The sequence below is a fragment of the Neofelis nebulosa genome, chromosome X, assembly GCF_028018385.1.
Source record: "Neofelis nebulosa isolate mNeoNeb1 chromosome X, mNeoNeb1.pri, whole genome shotgun sequence".
Lineage (NCBI taxonomy): Eukaryota > Metazoa > Chordata > Mammalia > Carnivora > Felidae > Neofelis > Neofelis nebulosa.
The window spans coordinates 12191998-12214499 of record NC_080800.1 but is presented as its reverse complement, the minus strand read 5'-3'; the positions used below and the strand labels follow the sequence as shown (position 1 = coordinate 12214499).

General features: G+C 44.6%; 1 protein-coding gene across 3 annotated transcripts in view; it reads left to right on the top strand.

Moving 5' to 3' along the window:
* ACE2 (angiotensin converting enzyme 2) overlaps nt 1–20334 on the top strand; it is a 41851-nt gene extending 21517 nt beyond the window's left edge. For 2 of the 3 annotated variants that reach the window (XM_058712789.1, XM_058712787.1), the window contains 10 exons: nt 2202–2428; nt 4772–4916; nt 7048–7146; nt 7851–7973; nt 8367–8539; nt 10003–10061; nt 14215–14315; nt 15546–15662; nt 17457–17651; nt 19392–20334. In XM_058712789.1, the coding sequence (XP_058568772.1) occupies nt 2202–2428; nt 4772–4916; nt 7048–7146; nt 7851–7973; nt 8367–8539; nt 10003–10061; nt 14215–14315; nt 15546–15662; nt 17457–17651; nt 19392–19500 (1348 nt within the window). In that variant the 3' untranslated portion in view covers nt 19501–20334. The remainder of the gene's footprint in view (nt 1–2201; nt 2429–4771; nt 4917–7047; nt 7147–7850; nt 7974–8366; nt 8540–10002; nt 10062–14214; nt 14316–15545; nt 15663–17456; nt 17652–19391) is intronic. The other variant, XM_058712788.1, reaches the window with a different exon arrangement.
* The last annotated feature ends 2168 nt before the right edge of the window (nt 20335–22502 follow it).

The window sequence follows — 22502 nt, the reverse complement described above, 5'->3', positions numbered from 1 at the left end:
CCATGAGAACACATCTGGACTTTTCCAAGGAAAAGGGGATTGTCAGCAGGCCCTAACTTGAGCTTTAGACAGTTTGCCTCACTTGAAATAATATGCACCCGTTAGAGTTGCATGGTCGTGAGTATGGTGTTGTCCCCGTTAGAAAGATTCGGTGCCAAGATTTACGGAAGATGGACGTGTGAATCAGGCATTATTCCTCCCCTCCACGTTTCCCTCTTGTGAGCGAGACAGGACAGGTGAATCAATACGCCGGGATAAAAGAGAGAAAGGCTCTGGGTGATGTGGCAGAATGTGCCATTGGAGCACGGGCACTCGAATCTGAGCTGTGTCACTTAGTGACGAGGCGGCCTTGGGCAAGGCATTCAACCTTCTTGGGTTTCAGTCTCCTTATCTATAAAGTGGAATGGTAACGCCCAGGTAGCAGGTTGGCGAGTGTCTTAGGCTGGGTTCCCCAGCTTGAGATGAAGGTTCTTGTCCGGGTGCTTCACCGAAGGACAGCCATGAGGCAAAGGGGAGTGAGGGAAGCAGGGGGGAGGGGGAAAGAGTTAAGTAAGGATGTGGTCTCTGCTGGACACTTGGCCTCAGCCTGATCCCACGGGGCTCTCCGCACCCTGATTTGTACCGCGGTCGGTCACTCGTTGAGAAAAGAGGACTGGCCTTTTGTACCCCCACATTAGTCAGTCACTGGCTGAGGACTCCCCCGGAGCGTGGGAAGACCTCGTCTCCTGGCTGAGGCACCTCTCATTCAGCCAAAGGCAGCGCAGGAGGAAGCAGCTGCTGGCTTTTCGCAGATATGACTCAGGCAAAACGGGAGATGGGTGGGTCTGCCTGGTCGAGCTGGTCCGGGAGGGCCCCAGCGGCATCCCCCAGAGTCAGGTTTGGCAAGGCTTTTCTATAAAGGGTCACGTGGTAAATAGTGTAGGCTCTGCAGGTCTCTGTTGCGACTACTTGGTTCTGCCCTTGTGGCATCAAAGCAGCCATAGATAACACATAAACAAACGGCCGTGGCTGTGTTCCAGTAAAGCCTTATTTATCAAACCGGTTTACTGACTCCAGGACTAGAGTGAGGCTTAAAAATGCCTGAGTATATGCGCGTTTCCCAGCACACGCTCTTAGGTACTGAAGACGTTAGGTATATAGCAGCTATTCTCACGGTTGTTTCACAAGAGAATAGAGGAAAAGCCGGGTTAGAAAAGCAGGTCACAGTGGGCTGTATTAAGGAGTTTGGGTTTATTCTTGACCAGTGGGGGGGGGGACTTAAAGGGTATTTATCAGGAGGCTGACATGGTCAGAGTGGTAAGAAAATTAATTTGGGAACCTACGGAAGCATGCCCCCTGCATCCCCCCGAATGAGACTGCTCTTGCCGAGTTGGGCAGCACCACTACCTAATTGCCAGATGCAGTCCTGATTTCACTGGGCCGCTGCAGCCATAGGCAATGTCTACAGGTTGTGTTTGAAATGCTGTTCTACGTTGGCTTCTGCACTGTCATCCGGAAGGGGACTCCCCGCTCTGTCTTCTCTGAATCAGCTTCCTCTCTCTGCTCTGTATGCACAGGGACCTCCTAGGGCTTGGTTTTTGGCCCTCTTTCCTTGCCGTTCTATACCTGCTTCATGGGCCATTCCATTATGCCCTGTCTTATGTGCTAATAACTCCCAGTTATCAGTTTCCAGCCCCTTCTCCTACTCTTTCTCTATCTTGGCTCTACCAAACTGCTTGCGGTGCCCTGAATGCTACGCTCTTTTCTCAAGGCTTTCTCACTGAGCACTTCCAGGAGTATCAACCTCTTGTCCCTCCCTGCCGTTTGTCTACCTGGCAAACTTCTGCATGTTAATCAAGGTCCAGGTTGCTCACTGCATCCTCAGTTATGACCTTCTTGGTGCTTCTAGGAGACCATGCCTGCATTCACTTATTGCTATGCCCAAGGCTATGCCTTGCTTAGAGTATTTGCCTGAGAGTTTTTGTACCAGAAGTCTCCGCTTATCTTTCTATTAGTCTGTGAGCAACAGGATTCAGCCCTGCTCATGACTTTATATTAAACACCTTGTTCAGTTTCTAGGACACCAGAGGTAGGTCCTCAAGGCTCATTGGTGAACAAACCTTGGAAGGATGAACCATGCTACCCAAATCCTCTACTGCTCTACTGTGCTGATTAAATTAAATTCATTGAGATTCATTTTAATCTTGCCCATTTTTGTGCAGGATCAAGATGTGCACAAAGGTGACGATGGATGACTTCCTGACAGCCCATCACGAGATGGGACACATCCAGTATGACATGGCGTATGCCGTGCAACCCTTCCTGCTAAGAAATGGAGCTAATGAGGGGTTCCACGAAGCTGTCGGGGAGATCATGTCACTTTCTGTGGCTACACCCAACCATCTGAAAACCATTGGTCTTCTGTCACCTGGTTTTTCTGAAGACAGTGGTATGGACAGTCTTTTCATGGCTTGTTTCGGGGATTCCTTTGTCTGATGTAGGCAAAGGTATTTATTATCGTATGTGACATATGTTTAGTTTTTGCCACATGAAGTATATGATATATATGGGTAACTGGGAATTGCTACTGGTAAAAACATTTTTTAAAGTGTATGTCACAATAAGCCAGCTTGTGGTTTTAGATCTTTGAGAACGGCATAAGGGAGGTAACTGAATAAATGGTCTTGGGACTCTAAGAAGCATCTAACAGGGGGAAAAAAGATGCTAAAACAGGCCCACAGAACTGAAATGGCTTAGCCAAGGTCACACAACTTATTAGTGTCAGAGTTCTGACTAGATCCCTCTGCTTCTAGGTAAATACTTCTCAAAATGTGAGAGCTGGAACATTCTGAAAACCATTTTGCAGAGGCAGCAAACTGAAGACAAGAGAGGGAAAGTAACTAGCCCAAGGTCAAAAAGCAATATAGTGGAACCAGAACCAGAGCCCTAATCTAAAGCTTTTCCCATAATACTCTACAAAACAGAGTGTGACCTGAAATTTGAGAGCTCTTAGAGAACAGGTGGTGGCATATCGAGATTGGGGGGACTGAAAAGTTTTGTTTCTCTAGCTGAGCATGAATCTGTCCCTGCAACATCCTCTCAGATCCACGCTATCCTTTGACATCTTTGCCCAAGGCAGCCTGTTTCTCTATGGATGGGTGGGACTTGATGGCACATGACGAATGTTCGTGAGATCCAGATTCTCCAGTAAAGATGCCAGGGCTTTCGATCCTTCCTCGTAAAAGGAGGATACTTAGAGCCAAATACATTCTCTTCTGTAGATTTCTCTGCCCTCATGTTAGCTATTTGGTTCACAACATCAGCTCCACTGGCTGGAACGTTTGGTCAGTGAGGTCAAGGTCCTGAGCTCCATCCTTGTGGGGGCAATTCACTGTGCCTTGGTTTCTGGCTCCAGACTTTGGTGATCTCATGAGGGCTTGGGCGGTCAGTGTAAAGCCATCATCGTGTCTGAAAAAATTACTGTAAGCACCGACCCAGTGGGTAATAGACAAGTAGCAGCATCCTCCCATGAGGGGAGGAAGTTCACGGCAACCACACCTGTTGCCTAATTTTAAAATAGAATTAGTAAGTCAATTAACAGGCAATTATTTGTTTTTATCATTTTTAAAATATTCTCTGACAGCAGGCGAAGACGACTGAATCACTAAGATTTGTACTAGATACAGTTAAGCCACTGGCTTGAAAAACTCTTCCTTCCTTTGGCTCTGCCCCTGATCTGCGAATGATGTTAAATAAATTCCTTCATTACTTTTCTCCCTCCGTCCTTCTCTTTTTCTCACCTCCTTTCTTCTTCCAAAAATATTTACTGAGTATACCATGTGCAAGGCATTTTTCTCAACACTAGAGATACAGCGGTGTGCCAAGTAGATACTATCCCCCTGCTTGCATTTCACTGAGCTTCATTTGTACACTAGGGACGAGCTCTACTGCTTTTTTTACATCACTGAATAAAGGATAAATGAGATCACATAATTTGTGAAAGCATTTTGAACTGAGGTAAAGAAGATGTCAGTGCATTTAATGTGTACTGTACTTCTGATTATCGAGTGGATAGTTTCTTCTAGGGAGGTTCTTTTTTGTTTGCTTTTTTCTCCCCTGGTTTACTGGCTTTTGGCCACATCTGTTTAATATTTGTTTATTTAACAAAGACTCAGAGAGGGTATCATGTAGGAGACACTAGGCTAGGGATACAGTCTTGAATGAGACATTAACAGTCACTGCCTTCATGGAGCTTAGATGACAGTAGATGAAATAGCCCTACTTAGCTCTGATAAGAGGTATTTAAGGGAGGCAATTGACACTAATGAAAAAATGAGGATTACAGGTTGCTTGCGGATTCTTCTTACCTGTTCTGTCCAAGTCTTCACCCTCTTCCAAGTCCCTTAGCTGAGAAAATGAATGTAGGGGCCCCTGGGTGGCTCAGTCAGTTAAGCGTCTGACCTTGGCTCAGGTCATGATCTCACAGTTTATGGGTTCGAGCCTTGTATTGGGCTCTGTGCCGACAGCTCAGAGCCTGGAGCCTGCTTCGGATTCTGTGTCTCCCTCTCTCTCTCTGCCTCTCCCCCACTTACTCTCTCTCTCTCTCTGTCAAAACTAAACATTAAAAAAAGAAAGTGAATATACACATATTATCATGTCCACTGTCAATATTTCTCACATCATCCTTACTGTAAGTATATCTTGAGGAATAATATCTTGAGACTGGGAAATTAACACAAAACACCACTGTCGTCCTCATGTTAATATTTATCCTTTTCCATTTTACTTTCAGAAACAGAAATAAACTTCCTACTCAAACAAGCACTTACAATTGTTGGAACGCTACCGTTTACTTATATGTTAGAAAAGTGGAGGTGGATGGTCTTTAAGGGTGAAATTCCCAAGGAGCAGTGGATGCAAAAGTGGTGGGAGATGAAGTAAGTCAATGAATATGGAATCGTAAGATGGTTTCTCATGAGTTTGCCACTTATCTAAAAGCATTTGACTGGTCTGTATACACACACACACACACACACACACATACTGCCTCCTTTTTATTTTTTATTTTTAAATGTTTATTATTTTTGAGAGAGAGAGCGTGAGTGAGTGGGGAGGGGCAGAGAGAGGGGCAGGGGGACAGAGGATCCGAAGTGGGCTCTGCGCTGACAGCAGCCAGCCCAATGAGGGGCTCAAACTCACAAAATGTGAGATTAATACCTGAGCCAAAGTTGGACGTTCAACCAACTGAGCCACCCAGGAGCCCCTCCTTTTTATTTTTTAAGTCACCATTTGGGTGCTTTCTCCTCAGATAACATTTCCTTGGCTCTGCCCTCCCCCAAGCAGGATCAGGTGACACAACTTCTCATCCTGTATCTTCTTAAGTGCTGGGTCACCCATTAAACTGTGCTATTTTAGGCAAAGCACTGGAGATCCAATGCTGATCATTTCACATGTTCTCCTTGACTTCAGAGAACTTTTTTTTACTCTATAGAGGGATGTGGAAAATGAAACCATGGCAACATGGGTGTAGGGGGATCCATGAGCATCCAAGGCAAGATCCAGAGGCCAATCTGGTGGGTCAGATGGGGAGAGGCATCCAAGTTGAGCTTTGAAAAGGAGGCGAGAGTTAACCAGGTGTGTGTGGAAGGAACAGAGAGAATTCCAGGCCAGCAAGAGCCTGGCACTTTTGGGCAACAGATAGTGGTCCCTTTTCAATAGTTTTAGCACTACATTCTTCATCACTGTAGCCCAAGTCCCTTGCACAGTGCCTGGGACACACAGGTATGAGCTAATGGGTTTGGGATGAAAGAATGACAAAAGAGGACAGATGCCAAGGAAGGAAGGAAGCAAGCAAGGAAGAAGGAAGGAAGGGAAAGAGTCTTCTCCCCAGTCTCTATTAGTCAGACTCCTGTCCATTATTTTGCTTTGTTTTCTTTGTCTTTAAAACAATATTTTAAAGCAATCTCTACTCCCAATGTGGGGCTCAAACTCATGACCCCAAAGTCAAGAGTCAGATGCTGTACCAACTGAGCCATCCAGATGCCCCCTTATTTTTCCTTCTTGCGGTGAAGATCTACCTATACAACACTCAGTCCCATACCCGTAAGATTCAGTCAGTGGCACTCTTCTGCCAAGATTCTCTGTGAACATAAATCCTACTTGGGAGGAAAGGAGGCAGCAGTGATAATAACTGTTTCTAGCATTTGGGTGTTACCGAAATTGTGTCTGTAATCATCCCACAATCAAAAAGGACAAATGTATTAAGATTAAATAATGCCAAACACATGGTTTCCCTACCTTTTTCCTGATTGAATTGCTTTTGATCCCTCTTAAAGGTTTATTTTGAAAGATAAATGGAACCAGAACCTTAAACTCCTTCATTATGCATTAATTACTCCACTAATTCAACAAATATACACGCACTTTTTCCTTAGCATTAGGCACCGTGTTTGACACTGGAGCCAGAATAGATAACTGAGACAGCCCCGCGCTCTAGGAGCTCAAGTCTCTAGGGCAACAAGGAGCTGTATGTGAATAATGATAAAACAGAGAGTGAAATGTCAAAGGAGCACAGCTAGGGAAGGCTAAGGGAGCTGGAGGGGGCTCACTGTGCTGGCAGGTGGGTGTGATCAGGAGCAGGCGTTCGAGCTAGAAGAAGAGGGGGCGTTCGAGCTAGAAGAAGAGGGGGCGTTCGAGCTAGCCTTGAAGAATAACTAAGATGTCAATTTTACAAAATTCTGTTTCCCAAGGACACATAAAATGTGGTGCCAAAGAGGGATTATTAAGACTTTCGCTGTACATTTTCGGCCATGCAATGCACTTTACTAAATTGGTGTTTTGAAGATGCAGATCTTTTCCAATGGTATACCCTGGATGGATGGATTAAAAAAAAGGAAGAAATAACCACATAAGGGCTTTATTCTGTAATTTTTTAGATTGTTTCCGTTTCACCTGACAACAAATTCCAGTATAAATACTACTGGCTGCTGAAATCACACTGACTGCATCCAACTGTACCTTCTCGTGATGAGTGACCCACGGCTAATCTATCTGTTTTTTACCCCAAAGGCGAGAGATAGTCGGGGTGGTGGAGCCTGTGCCCCATGATGAAACATACTGTGATCCTGCATCTCTGTTCCATGTTGCTAATGATTACTCATTCATCAGGTAAATGACAGTTTTCTTCTGACTGTTTAACTTCCAGGGTTTGTGGACAGCTGTGCTAATGGCAAAGAAACAGGGACCTCTGAAGTATGACTCTTTCTACCTACCTTCCCCCTAGAACCTCAAAACAGATCATCAATTTCAATTCAATTTAATGCAATATGATTTATTGGGTCCAATAAAACTTGTGTGAGATCTTTTCTCCACCATGAAGGAATTTATAGTATCCTTGGGGAAAATAAAATTATCTTTGTCTGTCTTCTTGTTGCTGGCAGTGTTCAGGGTGATTGCAATAGAGTATTTTTAATGTGAAGTCTAAAAACCTATGTTCTTCACCTATAAGCCCCAGATCTTGAATTTGCTGAACGTCAGTTTCTTCATTTGGAAGGTGGAAATAATATTATTGACTTGCCATAAGGATTGCTTGGCATTATTTATATGAAAGGGCCATCAATATGTAAAACACGATACAAATGTGAGCTGACATTTAACAAAATAATACTGCCTTTTAAATCAGCTGATACCTAAATACAGGTAGGTTATGATGAGTCTGTAGGGCTCATATTTGAGTCTTTCTGGAGAAAGAGGTTGGACCAGTATCTCTTTGGTTAATAGAGCCTCAGAATTTAAATATATGCCCTGATCTATGAATCTAGCGAAGGGACTAAACACAGGACTGCTCTCTTGTGTCTTTGTCTACTTTACAGATACTACACAAGGACCATTTATCAATTCCAGTTTCAAGAAGCCCTTTGTCGAATAGCTAAACATGAAGGTCCCCTGCACAAATGTGATATCTCAAATTCCAGTGAAGCCGGGAAGAAGCTGCTGTAAGAAATACTGCAAAATGCTCCCCAATATTACTCACTTTCATGCCTATATTTGAATTTGATTTCCTTGTTCTAAAAAGAAAATGTTTGGCCTCAAAATGTCCTCATCCACAAATTAAATGTTTCTTTTATGGTCACACAGGAACCTAGGCCTTGTGATGGTTGGACAGTCTACCTCCTCTCTCCACATCATACCTCCAGAGCCCCCTTTGTATTAATTGGAAGGAAAGACATTGAAGGATGAATACATCCGTTAACCCACCTTATTTTCTTACCAGCCAGGAGCAAACTTGGCCAAGCCAAAGAGGAGAAATGATAGATCATAGTGTAAATATGTGTACATCTGAAATCCCTCTAAAATCCCTGAGCCCACCCTCTTCTTTTTTCATGTAGCCAAATGCTGACCCTTGGAAAATCAAAGCCCTGGACCTTAGCATTGGAACATGTTGTAGGAGAAAAGAATATGAATGTAACACCACTGCTCAAGTACTTTGAGCCCTTGTTTACCTGGCTGAAAGAGCAGAACAGGAATTCTTTTGTGGGATGGAACACTGACTGGCGTCCATGTGAGTACATCGAGTTGACGCATTGCAAATGACTCCCTTTCTGCTTCCCCTAGTCTCCTCTGGCCCATCTCATGGGGCTACGACACAGCTGAGTATGTCTTCCCTCTGTGTAGACCCTGCTTCTGACCGTGCTGTGGTGGCAGCTGCCATTTTATTGGGGAGGAAACACATTTGTTCAGCACCTACTATGTATGTGGCATGATGAAAACTACACACGCCGTGCACACACACACACACACACACACACACACACATTTTCTCTCTTTCTCTTTTTTTATACTATTCTTCCTTTCTGATCTTATACTCTAATAAATTTTGCCTCCTGCTCATTTTGTGTCCACTGTTCATTCTTCGAAGCAGCGAGACAATGATCCTGGGTATTGTAAAAAATCCTGCAGCAGCAAGATGGGCTAGGTCTTGGGAATAGTTTTTCCACTGGAAAGTTACTTCTCTCTCTTTCTCTTTCAAGTCTGCTTCATTAGCCCCATATTTAAAATAAAAGAGTATGACTGTCCCCAACCCACTGCAGTTGAATCCTGCTCTTAAAAGGCAAATATTTTTAAAATCAATTTTAATGTTATTATCTCTTCTTTCTGGCAGTTACTTTCATATTTCTGAACCTTTTGTTTATATTATTTCTTCACTGGTCAGTTTTAGATGTGCCCTTCTGCCTGCTCTTCACCCCCCTTCCTCATTTTCCCAGTAAAAGTTTTAATAATGGTTTCACAAGAAACTCTCAGTATTTGTATCATAACGCCCGAAGAACCAAGTAATACGCTATTTTAAATCCTGTCTTAGGTGACTTTTTGTTTGTCCTGGAGGTTCTACCGCCTTATTTGCTTCATGTCTAATTTGCTATCAACGTTGCATTTCTCTTTTCCAGGGAGTCCAACATGCCCGTTCTGTTCAGTCCCATTGGTTCCCTCAAGACTCTCCTCTCAGAGTCCTACGTTCTTCTCTCTCAGTCGGGACCACGGTTTCACCCCGAGTCATCCGTCTTTTCGCTGCTTTCGTGGGTTGAATCCACTGCTTCCTGGATTCCATGTCTTCTTTCTTGGATCTCCTCTTGTTGGGCTGCAGCAAGAGCTTCCAAGTGACTTTCTAAGCAAGAGCACATGGGCTGGGACGATCCGCTGTGCCCCAACGTGGCTTTAACCGTGTCTCCGCTTCCATTGCCCTTGTTTTCAGTCTGATCTCTTGTTCCCACCCCTGAGCCTCTCCGGGATTCTCTGGGACTTTGTGGCTCTGTACTGCCTCTGCGTACACATTAGGCCCTGGCTTCCTGACCCTTGAGAAAGCACTTAACACTCCTCCATGACTTCTCATTTTCCAAAAGTGTATTTACACCTGTTAAAAAAATTCCCTTACTGTCACTTTAGTGGAATCTTGGGAGGGGAAGGAAATAAATGCACGTGGTCAGTCTGTCATCTGTAACCAACTGTCTATGATTTCGCTTTAATCAGATGCTGACCAAAGCATTAAAGTGAGGATAAGCCTAAAATCAGCTCTTGGAGACCAAGCAGTGAGTATTCTGGACAGTGTGTCCATTACTTCTTAACGGACTCCTTTAAATGGGGCCAATAAGTCCCTTCCCTGTGGTCTAAAAGAAGACAGGCCACATGTTTCTCTTAAAAACTATAAGCTCCAGTTTCTGGATTTCGGCTCTCGGTGTTGTTTTTTGTTTTTGTTGTTGTTTTAGTAACACAGTCCTTATTGGATTGATCATGTCTACTTTTTCCTGGTTATTTTCAAGGTGTTATGAAGATCAATGAGAAAACATCCAATCTTAAATATCAAATGTCCACCCTCTTAATTCACTCTTATCACCATTACTTGTATTTGAGGAAGAGGACAAGGTTATATTTTAAGAGATTGTTTTTAGAAGTAGTGTACATAGTTTTGCTTTGTTCTGTTTTAGTTAATCATCCATATTCTGGAAGCTTGTTAATAATGCAGAATCTGGGGCACCTGGGTGGCTCAGTTGGTTAAGCGTCCGACTCTTGATTTCAGTTCAGGTCATGATCTCACAGGTCAGGCCCTGTGCTGACAGTGTGGAGACTCCTTGGGGTTCTCTCTCTCCGCCCCTCCCTGCTCCCGCACTCTGCCTCTCTCTCCCTCTCCCTCTGCCACTCCCCTGCTCATGCGTGCGCTCTCTCTCTTTCTCTCTCAAAATAAGTAAATAAACATTTTTTAAAAATGCAGAATCTTAGGCTCAAACCCTGGACCTTCTTAATCCAAATCTGCATTTTCACAAGCCCCCACATGGTTTGTATACATAAGACTGGGACGCACTGATTTATAACACAGTTTCTCAAACCCGGCTGCACACTGGAGTCATACAGGATGTTCAAAAAATATTAAAGCTCGAGTCCCACTCCCAGAGACTCTGACTTAATGGTTCTGGGGCGTAGCATCAAGGGGTGGACATCAAGCATTTTAAAAGCCCCCGAAGTGATTCTAATTACAGCCAAAGTTGAGAACAAGTGATGCAGAGCTGCATTTGGGGACAAGCGAGATGTTTCACGGAAAGCCAAATTACTTATGCCTGCGCGCACATTCCTTTCAGCGGCTCTTGCTCGGCTGAGCACCTGTCTCAGAGCCAGTCTGAGGAAGCGGTGGCTTTGACTGGGAAAAAGGAGAGGAGAGGGTAGTCCCAGGTGGATGGGGAGCACGGGAGGCCGTGCAGGATGAGGGGATGGCCGGGGACTGCTGGATGGAGCAGTCCAGGGCGCTGTAGAAAACTGTGACTTGCATTGGACATATCTCATAGAGATTGCATTTCTACCCCCCTTACTTTGCCTGACAAATTAAATACTGCCCAAGGCTCCCCGGTAGTTGCAGGGTAATTTTCATGGATAAACAAGACATCTAAATACAAATAACATAGGAGTAAAAAATCAATCTTTAAGAAAGAATCAAAATAGAGGTGCACCACTTCCCAAACTTTAAATGTTCAAATTCCTATTCCTTAGCCATTGTTGACTATCAATGGGATTATTTCTCTGTCACCTTTTTAGTAGCTCTTCCTTGGCCTAATACATTTTGATTACTTATCTTTTTAATATGTTTGGTTTTTTAAAAAAATTTTTTGAGAGAAAGAGGGTGTAATTGAGCAAGGGGCAGGGGGGGCAGAGGGAGAGAAGTGGGGCTCACCTGAAGCAGGGCTCCAGCTCACCCAAAGTGGGGCTTGAGCTCACAAACCACGAGATCATGACCTAAGCCGAAGTCAGATGCTTAACCGACTGAGCCACCCAGGCACCCTAATAACTTGAAAGGATCCAGGAAATCAGAATCCTTTTCAGTTACCGTATCTTCTTGGCGTTTTTCCCCATGTTCTCTTTCCATGCAGTGAGGGATTGGTAAATGATCTTCAGAGGGGTTGATGGTGTGATGTTCTGAGGCCGGTTCACTGAGAACCAGGCTGCTTTGATGAACCCAGCCTCACACTTGAGCACACCTGCATATCAGGGCCGGAATATCAGCCCAGTTCAAGTGGCTGCAAGGACAAGTCCAACTGGATCCTTGGCATTGAGAACTCAGCCTTTAATTTTTTTTTAATATGGAAATAGTAACCAGAATACTAATTATTCTGTACCGCTATAATAATGCTGATAACATCATCATTACTTTCTTTTAATGTCTATTTACGTTTGAGGGAGAGACACACACAGTGAGAGCAGGGGAGGGGCAGAGAGAGAGGGAGACACACAATCTGAGGCAGGCTCCAGGCCCTGAGCCATGGGCACAGAGCCTGATGCGGGGCTCGAACTCACACACCATGAGATCATGACCTGAGCTGAAGTCAGACGCTTAACCGACCGAACCACCCAGGCGCCCCACATTATTATTACTATTAAAGCAGCTTTTCTACCTGAGTGGTATGAAGCTGAAGTTAATGTAACAGTTCTTTTGTGAAAGTTGTCATTGTTTTTTTCTAAAAGGGAAGGAAAAGAGGCAAAATTTGTGCCATTCATTGATCTCTACTGCCAGCTACTGGAGGAAAGAGTGAATGCTTTTTTTTTTTCTTTTTCTCAGCAAATTTTCGTGGACTATGTAAATACACCAGCTCTTTGTTTGGCAGTGAAAAACAAGAACAAATTACCTTGTGTGCAAGAGTAATTTTTTTCCTTTAAATTTCAAGTTTCTTTTTCTTTTATACTTGTGCATATCCGAGAACTTACTATAAAAATAGTAAAAGCTCTGCATATTTTCCGGCAATACGTGGGCATTTTTTCTTTTTCCTTTTTTAAAGTGTTTATTTATTTATTTTGAGAGAGGGAGGGAGGAAGAGAGAGAGAGAGAGAGAGAGAGAGAGAGAGAGAGAGAGAGAGAATCCCAGGCAGACTCCATGCTTCACAGAGCCCAACACAGGGTTTGATCCCACGAACCCTGGGATCATGACCTGAGCCAAAATCAAGATTTGGACGCTTAACCAACTGAGCCACCCAGGTGCCCAACATTTTTTCTCTTTTAAATTTATTTTTTTATTTCTTTAAAAAAACTCTAAAAAATTTTTAAGTTTATTTATTTTGAGAGAGCACGAGGAGGGGAGGGGCAGAGAGAGAGGGAGGGAGAGAGAATCCCAAGCAGGCTCGGCAGCTGTTAGCGTAGATCATGGGTTGGGGCTGGGCCCACGAACCACGCGATCATGACCTGAGCTGAAGTTAAGAGTCAGACGCTTAACCGACTGTGCCATCCAGGCGCCCCAAATTTATTTTTTTTTTTTAATTTTTTTTTTCAACGGTTTTTATTTATTTTTGGGACAGAGAGAGACAGAGCATGAACGGGGAAGGGGCAGAGAGAGAGGGAGACACACAGAATTGGAAACAGGCTCCAGGCTCCGAGCCATCAGCCCAGAGCCCGACGCGGGGCTCGAACTCACAGACCGCGAGATCGTGACCTGGCTGAAGTCGGACGCTTAACCGACTGCGCCACCCAGGCGCCCCCCCAAATTTATTTTTTATTTCAGGTATAATTAACATACAGTGTTATATTAGTTTCAGGTGTACAATACATGGATCTTTATCAAAGCCCACAACTCTCATGACTCCCATCTATAAACCTGCCCTCAGGATGTTTATTTCAGCTTCTATCAAACTGAAGTAAAAGGATCCATGAACGTAGTCCTTGAAGCACGCGGGCACCAGACCAGCAACATTAGCAGAACCTGGGAGCTTGTTAGAGATGCAAATTCGTGGGTCTCCTCCCAGACTTTCTGAAGTAGAAACCCAGAGGGCAGGGCCCACTATTCGGTGGTTTAAGTAGTTTTCAGTGGTTTCACAAGCCTTCTAGGTGGTGCCGGTGCGCACACAAGTTCGAGGTCACTGGCTTAATGAATAGCAAGATTCTCTGGAGTGGTAGAAAATTTAAAAATAATGCTTTTGGGGGTGCCTGGGTGGCTTAGTCGTTTAAGCGTCTGACTTGGCTCGGTTCATGATCTCGCGGTTCGTGAGGTCGAGCCCCGCATCGGGCTCTGTGCTGACAGCTCAGAGCCTGGATGGAGCCTGCTTTGGATTCTGTGTCTCCCTCTCTCTCCTCTCCTCCCCCACTCACGTTCTGTCTCTCAAAAATAAATAAACATTTAAAAAAATCTTAAAAATAATGCTTCTGGAATGTCAAGTTTTGAATGTATCCTATGATCCCTACTGAGCAGTGTTTTTCTTTTGAATTTGCAGTATGAATGGAATGACAATGAAATGTACTTGTTCCGGTCATCTGTTGCATACGCCATGAGAGAATATTTTTCCAAAGTCAAAAACCAGACGATTCCTTTTGTGTGAGTTGATTTGCTGTGCTCTCAAGTTATTACAGTACTTGTCTTTCTCTTGGGTCTGAGAAGATATTATGCTTAAACCTTCATTCAAGTAAAATTAATAACTAACAACTTTGCAACTTCTCCGATATCCTGGAATTTGGGCCACTCTATTCAGGGATGATTGTGACTTACTTGACTTACAGATCGCAAGTGCACTGTTCTCTTTCCTCCTCCCCTCCCTTGCTCTCTCCACCTTTCCTTTCCCTTTCCGTTCACCAAATGGTCCCTCCACCCTCAGCACTGAAAGAAAGGTGGACATCTCTACTTTCATTGAACTTGGATTCTAATGCTTATGTTTTCTGTGTGTGTTAAACAATCAGCAAAACATGTAAGTGAAATATAGCACACTTAGACGGTGACAAGCTCCAGGGAGAAAACTACAACACACCGGGGGCTAGGGAGTGCTGGTGTGTGTGTGTGTCTAGAGTTCAGCTTTACCTGCAATGGTCAGAAAAGGCCTGGTTACTAATTGAGCGAACACCTACGGCAAAGAGAGCACCTGCGATGCAGACAATGGTGAAAATAGCGGGTGGAAAGATTCTGAGGAACGAATATCCTCGTCTGTTGAAGGAACAGCAAGGAGGCCAGTGGGGCTGGGGCAGTGAGCTAATAGAAGACCAGTCAAAGGTGCGGCCAGGGCAGGAGCGGGCACAGGGAAAGGGAGAAGAAAGTTCACGTAGGCCTCATAGGCCATTCCAAGGACTTTGGCTTTTTTCTGAGTGAGAAGGGCTCAGAGCCACAAGATCTGCCTTAGGCTTTGCCGGGATCACCATGGCAGCCGGGGGGGGTGGTGCACAGTCTTGTCATGCTGTACTATAAAGCCCAGTCCTTCCCCCCAGCGGTTTGTGTAGTGGGAGAGGTTTTGCTGCGAGGAGCAGGCCAGAGGACACGGACACACCGCCTCCGTTCACGGTGCTGAGCCATCGCTGTTCACCACGGTGTCTATCACAGGCCCAGGTTGCCCGTCCGTCCAGACTGGCTCACCTGCCGTTTTTCAGCTTGAACGTTTTCTATCATTGAAAGAAAATTCAGCTCAGGGATGGTGTCAGAATAGTGCCTAGACTGTGTCGTCACAACTTATGTCATGGAGTTCATGTGCTTTGGGCAGTGTTCACCAGCAGGAGAAGCCCCCATTGTCTGTATTGTGTCCTCTGGGCCACAAGGGAAGATGTTTCTTTTGTTTCTCCGCAGGGAGGATAACGTGTGGGTGAGCAATTTGAAACCAAGGATCTCCTTCAACTTCTTTGTCACTGCATCAAAAAATGTGTCTGACGTCATTCCTAGAAGTGAAGTCGAAGAGGCCATCAGGTGACTTTACTTGCCGACAAACTACCTGAGGGCGAGGGGCTAACAAGTGTGAGCACAACAATAGCGAGTGGGTTAGTGTGCTCTTACTGTGTGCCAGGCACTGCTCTGACTCATGTTGAGCTTCAAATCTTGGGGGTTAATTCCAGAAGGATCGCACAGCTAGGGACTTCTCTTGATGGGGGCCCTTTAGCAGCATTTGCGTGTAACTAGTTTATTTGGGAGGTGACCTCCGGAAGCTCTGAGAAAGAAGCATGCACAGGTAACAGAGCAGGGAAGGAAAAGAATAAATGACATGTTATTGAGCAAGTGGCCACTGTGGGCAGCTCGAGCTCCATTCTGCTGGGGAATTCTGGGAGACCGAGCAGAGTGTACACCTGAATCGTCCCACCAGCGCTGGGGGTATTTATTTACCACCTTCCCCCGGTCGTTGGTTGAGAGAATTGCTTACAGGTGACATGACTCTCCAGCATTTCTGGCCTGCGGGCCGGGCAGCACGTTGTGGCCTGAGAATGCTCTCGGGCAAAGGCCGCAGGTACTGGCTGAAGAAAGTCTGGCCTGCATGCATGGAACATGGTGAAGTGCAGAAGGGACACAGACACATATTGCCATCACTTGCTATAGGGACTTGGATGAAGGAATCATTTAAGTAAGCCGAGTCTGAAAGAAGGTAGGCAAGGATAAGATTCCCTAGGCATCGGTTAGCCTCCACACTAGGAGACGGACTTGCTATGGGCGCTGAGCGTCTAGAAGGAACGATATGCCCCATGTGCCTCATCTGTGTCACTAAAAAAAGGCTAAGGTACCTACTTCCGTGGGGGAGCTCGCTAGGTGGCCCCCTTGAGCTGCTGCTCATCTTTGGAAGCAACTCCAAGACCTGCTGGGCAGAGTGTGCCTGGAAAATCTGGCCTAGCTGGGGTGTACGGCCCAACCACGCCCAGAGACTTCACGGCCTGCCTCCGAATGACTTGTTTCTGTCTTGGGGAAAAGTGCCAGCTGAGGTCATCCTGAGAGCCCAGCCCTCCTTGTGAGCTGTAGGGGACCTCAAATTTCCTAATTCCAGAATGACTTGAGACACTTTCAGGCTGAGGTTGCCAGGGGTTACACGGCTCATTCTGCTTTGACCGCTCTCCCTCTCACCTCCTGACCTGCACTGCACCCAAGGGTAGGAGGACGGGCTGCCAGACACTTTGGTTTTCAATCCAGAAAATTCTCAAGTTCACTAGTTTTGGTTTTTAAAATAATTCTTCATCCTTTTTTGCTCTATGAAACTTAGCCATATCCCATCCCAGTGCTGGAGAAATTGGCGAAGGCCCCTTTCCTGTGTTCCTCCCCTGCCTCCAAAGTTCAACACCTTTAATTTGGAAAACACAACAGTCGAGACTTGGGTATAGGACCCGACTGATTTGTAGAAGAGATGCGCCCAATTGTCCTTTTCCATTATTTGATATAAAGTCGTCGTAGACATACTCTGACAGAAGGGAAATTCTCGCCAAATATGTTGACTCTGCTTTTACAACACAGCAGTAACAAATCAACAAATGCCAGCCAGTTGCACGTTTCCACACTCACAACCCAAGGAAGCTGTTGCCAGACCTAATGTAGGCTGCAAGATAGGAAAGGTGCATGATTGTCAGATCTCTTATCTGTCGTTGGACCCGGTTATCTGCTTTGATTTCATCACTCTTCTAGGTGTACATTCTTAGGGTAAGCCTATCAAATCCTTTCAGGAAAAATGATATAAGAAGTAAACAATTGCAATTTTGTTTTGCCTAAGTGTTTTGCTTTTGGGAATAGGATGTCCCGGAGCCGTATCAATGATGCTTTCCGCCTGGATGACAACAGCCTGGAGTTTCTGGGTATTCAGCCAACTCTGTCACCCCCTTACCAGCCACCTGTCACCATATGGCTGATTGTTTTTGGGGTCGTGATGGGTGTGGTAGTGGTTGGTATTGTCCTGCTCATCGTCTCCGGGATCAGAAATCGAAGGAAGTAAGTGACCTTTCCTAGACTTACCTATCTTAAAACAGAAAGGTTTAGGGAAAACTAACGGGAAAATGTGCAGTAAGTGGTAGGTTGTACAAGCCAATTGCTTATTTGGACCATTTTGCGCCTAAATATTCTGATGCATCCCCTAGAAATTTACCAGATTTCATCACCACTTGGCCTTCCTAGCAAGCACCGGCATGCAGGTGGTGTTCATTCTGGGGTTTCCTAGCATGGCCTGGTAAACTCCATCCTGGTCACAGCCTCGTCTCCTTACTGCCAAGAGGCCCTGCAGACTCAGCGGGGCTGGGCAGGCTCAGGGAATTATTCTCTCTCATAGTCTTCCTTGGTCTAGAAGTGACCTCAGAGACTGACTCAGTGATGGTTTGAATGGTGAAATCATTCAAGAATGAGCTGTGAGATGTGCTTCAAACTCCCACCCTTTAATCCCTTAGTCCATGGGCCACGCACCTTCTAATTTGTTCCTGAGTTGAAGATCCAAGTTCATTGAGGATTCAAACTGTTAAAGACCCAATTTATAGTCTTGTTCTGCCACTAGATGTTTTTTTCTGATGTTGAGAAATCACTTCCGTTGGGCTTATGTAATTAAGGTTAATAATACTTTATAGCACCTAACAAAACTCTGTGCACACTTCAGGCTGCTGACACATGCTCATGACAGAATTTTTACATGCATTGGTCTGTTTTGCTCAATTCTTCTCTGTAGAGAATTTAGTTCCCTAAAATAGCTTCAGTTAAAAAAAATTAAGCATCAAATAGAATACATTCATGTGGTTAGAATTTTAAAAATACGGAAGGATACACAGAATCTTCCTGTCACCTTTTGCCTTCAAGTTCCCTTCCCAAAGCCAACGACAATTATCGGTTTCTAGGAGACCTGCTGTGGGAAGAATCTGCATTTTTAGTAAGACCTCCCCCTAGGTGATTTGTATGCACGTTATGGTTTGAGAAGCATTCTTTGCATGTGAGATGCTATTCCAAAGTTAATTCATTAAATCAAGTATTTGGGGACCCTCCTTCATGCCATGTGCTGTGTTACTAGAAGGTATCCTGAAAAATAGGACTGGTTACCCTGCTCAGTACTCTTCATGCATTAATATTCTCAGCAAATGTAGGACGTAAATATGTAATTATCTAATTATCTTCATGTACATATCAAACTGGGATTCAGAGAGACCAAGTAATTCAAATCTACACGGTTAGTCAGTAACACATTAGGATATACACCCAGTTTCCAAAGCTGTTTGTTGGGCCACAGAGCTGCCCTCCGATTTGGAAGTTGATAATTTAGTAGGGAAGCCATTTAAAATGAGGCAATTGGCTAAACAACCACTTTGTAAAAATAATAATAATGGTTTCTATTTGTTGAGGACTGTATGCCAGGTACTGTGGGCGCTGTGCTAGCCCTACTTTGTTGACTTGCCTGCTTGCCATCATTTTCTAAGTAGGCAAACTGAGGTACGGAGGCTCATTCTCTGTGACTCCAGAGCACGAACCCTCAGTGGTCTCCCACGCTCTGCCAGCCATCATGCCAACCGATCGTGGGGCAAAGGGAATGAATCTAATGCTCTCTAGGTGTTCACAGCCCGTCAGGAGGGGACTGATTCACCAATGAGCCATTCGATGTTGAAGTGTCAAAGATGCCTGGGTGCAGTGGGGTCCAAGGGAGGCGGTGTCATTCCAACATCACTATACTAAGGTGACTGACTACACTTTATTTAACAGTAACAATCAAGCAAGAAGTGAAGAAAATCCTTACGCCTCCGTGGACTTGAGTAAAGGAGAAAATAATCCAGGATTCCAACATGCTGATGATGTTCAGACTTCATTTTAGGAAAATCTATTTCCTCTTGAGGTGATTTCATTGTATGTAAATGTTAATTTTACGGCACTGACAATATGAGATTATAAAGATGTCATTAAATATCAAAACCATGGCTCTGTTCAGGAAAGGTTGTCCCAAGGAGACAGGCCTGAAGAGAGAGCATCTTCTCTTGCTTTCAGTATTTATTTCTGCCTCAGGATTTGACTTCTGTTTATATTTGAGAGTAAGAGAAAAAAGGGGTCTTTGGCCTCGGTGGCTGTTTGGGGGTAATGGATGTGGGAATGTCTGTTGCACGGCTGGAATTTCTGCACGGGGGGTGCTGTACGGGGGGAAGCAAGTGTTGGGGCCTTGTATGGAATCTGGATGGATCGCTTTTCAGGATAGTGTCCGCGAACTGGCAGAGCGGCAGGGATCCAGAACGGCACACACTGCTCACTTTATTTCAAGTATAAAGGCTGACACGCTCTTTTCACGTTAACTTAATCTAAGTACTGTAGTGATTTGTCCACAGTGATGATTGGACTGGATCACGTGTTCTTCGGGTTGCCATGTCTAAAGAAGAGAAGAATCCGGCTGTTTACACATGTTGCCTTCTCACTTCCAAGAGGCTTGCTCATCTCCCTGACAACAGAAAACTAGCCCCAGGGGCCTCCAGGAACCCCCCCCCCCCCAGAGCACACCTGATAGAAACTCACTTCTGTCGTTCTTGTGGAGTGACTAGACATCTCAGGTGAATGTCACCCTCTGAAGTGGGTACCCAACGTCTTCAATCTTACATTCACCCAGTGTCTGAGTGGTACTGAGCACAAAGCAGACAATCAATAAATACTTACTAGATCCACACTCCTGTAGTCTGACGTGTCCATATGTGCTGGGGCTTCTGTGGATTTGGTCTGCTTCTCATTTCCATGGACAAAGTTGCTGTCTGACTCCCTGGGAAGCCTTGACCTCTCAAATGTCTCGGGATGTGTCCCAGTTTCTTAAATTGCTTTATTGTACAAACCAGCTATCAGATCGGTCTAGAAAGAGGCATGTTAAGATGGTTTACACCATCAGGTTAGGAACCAAGCCTACCACTCCTTTTCTTTATCTCAGAGCCCAGCCCCATTCTGAGCACACCATCCTCTACATACCTGAAGACTGATTCAAAAGAGATTAAAATATCCAAACTCTACCCATCACCTCACTGCCTGTGGTGGCCGGCATAATGTTAGAGTAACTTTTTATTTAACAAATTCTATGGAGATAACGGTTAGAGTGCGTCAGTGAGCCAAGTCAAGGGGGGATGACCTTTTCTTCACTTCCAAGAGCATGTAGGCAGTCCCCTGGTTTAAAACACCAACAGTAAATGCTAGCTATCACCACTAAACACGGTTAAATAGCATTTTCAAGATGATGTATGTTTTCTGGGGTATGAGTATTCTTCCTCTACTTGGCCCCTTCTAGCATCACTGGGGTTATTTTCTTATAAACCTCTACTGGTATCTCCATATCTTGCTTCCCTTGGTTTTTGGACCCAGGCTTCTGAGCAAGGCTTTGGCTCTTTTCATGGTAGATGGTTCTGTATTGTTTGAATTTTTGCAATAAGCATATATTACTTTTGTTATAAAAAAGATTGTTTTTAAAAACCCAAACACATAAACATAAGGAGAAGAAAGGAAAACAGCCCTCAAGAGGGCCCGTTGAGGAACATGGATGGTGTTACTTGTTCCTTCTTTTCCCTTGAGCAGGAAAGAATCTGTCACTCGGTACCTGCTAAAGAAATGTTCGCTGAATGTATAAATGCCCTAGTGGTTATTTTTAAAGTTCCATCTCATTATAAATTGAGATTTGTGCACCTCTGTGAAATAATAGAAAGCGGCTATCAAAAGTCGATTCTTCTGAAAATACAGGAAGCAGTATTTACATGCGAAGAGACAACCAAGAGGGATCATTAGAAGGAGCTGGGAGGTGATGGAGTCAGTGGGATGAGAAAGAATATGAGTGTCTCTTAAGGGAGATGGTTAATCTACATCTGGAGAATAGTAGCAGGGTTTAATTAGGGTGTCTTTTCATCGTAATTGTGCCTCCACATAACCCTCCTTGACGTTACAGAAAAGACAGTGACATAGTTCAAGAGAGATGAAAACCTATGGGTTCAGCAGGAAGCCTTGAAGGAGGGGAGTCCCAGGAATAGTTTTATTTATTTATCTGTTTATTTATTTTGAGAGACAGAGAGAGAGCAAGTGGGCGAGGGGGCAGAGAAAGAGGTAGACAGAATCCCAAGCAGGCTCCATGCTGTCAGTGAAGAGCCCGATGCAGGGCTTGAACTCACGAACCATGAGATCATGACCTGAGCCGAAATCAAGAGTCGGACGCTTAACTGACTGAGCCAACCAGGCGCCCCCCCTTCCCTCCATCCAGAATAGTTTTAAAGCAGAAGTACCTTTTGGCAATTGCCATGAGAAACTGAAATAGTATTTCTGTTCCTTTGTGTCAAGATAGGAGACTGAAATAGACATTTCAGTTACCAAACTAGCCAGAAGCCCCAGAGCCCCAAATCCAAGGATTTAAAATTATTAGAAGGCAACATTTACTTCTAGAAATGAGACCATGGTTACAGGGAATCAAAATCGATAAGGATTAAGGTTAAGGAAAAAGGCATCATATTTACCTTAGCACCTTTTAAAATTTGCTCTTCGTGGAAATGCATTTAATGTATTCTTGAATATATTATTTTAGTTTTATATTTGCATGGCATATATACATGACACAAGGAATCAGTGATCTAATCTGGAAATCAGAGGAGGGTTGGGTCACTTGGGTTGAATTATGGACCACCTAATGATGCCCCACTGCACAGGAACGTCCGCAAGGTTGTTAACAATACAAATTCTTAGGCTGCTCTCAGAGTTGCTCTACCAGAATCCCTGCGGTAGTTCCTAAGGAATCTGTGTTTTAATAAACCGTTCATTTGATTCTCAGACATGCTAAAGTTTGACAGCATTGAAACATGAAGGCAAATGTCCACA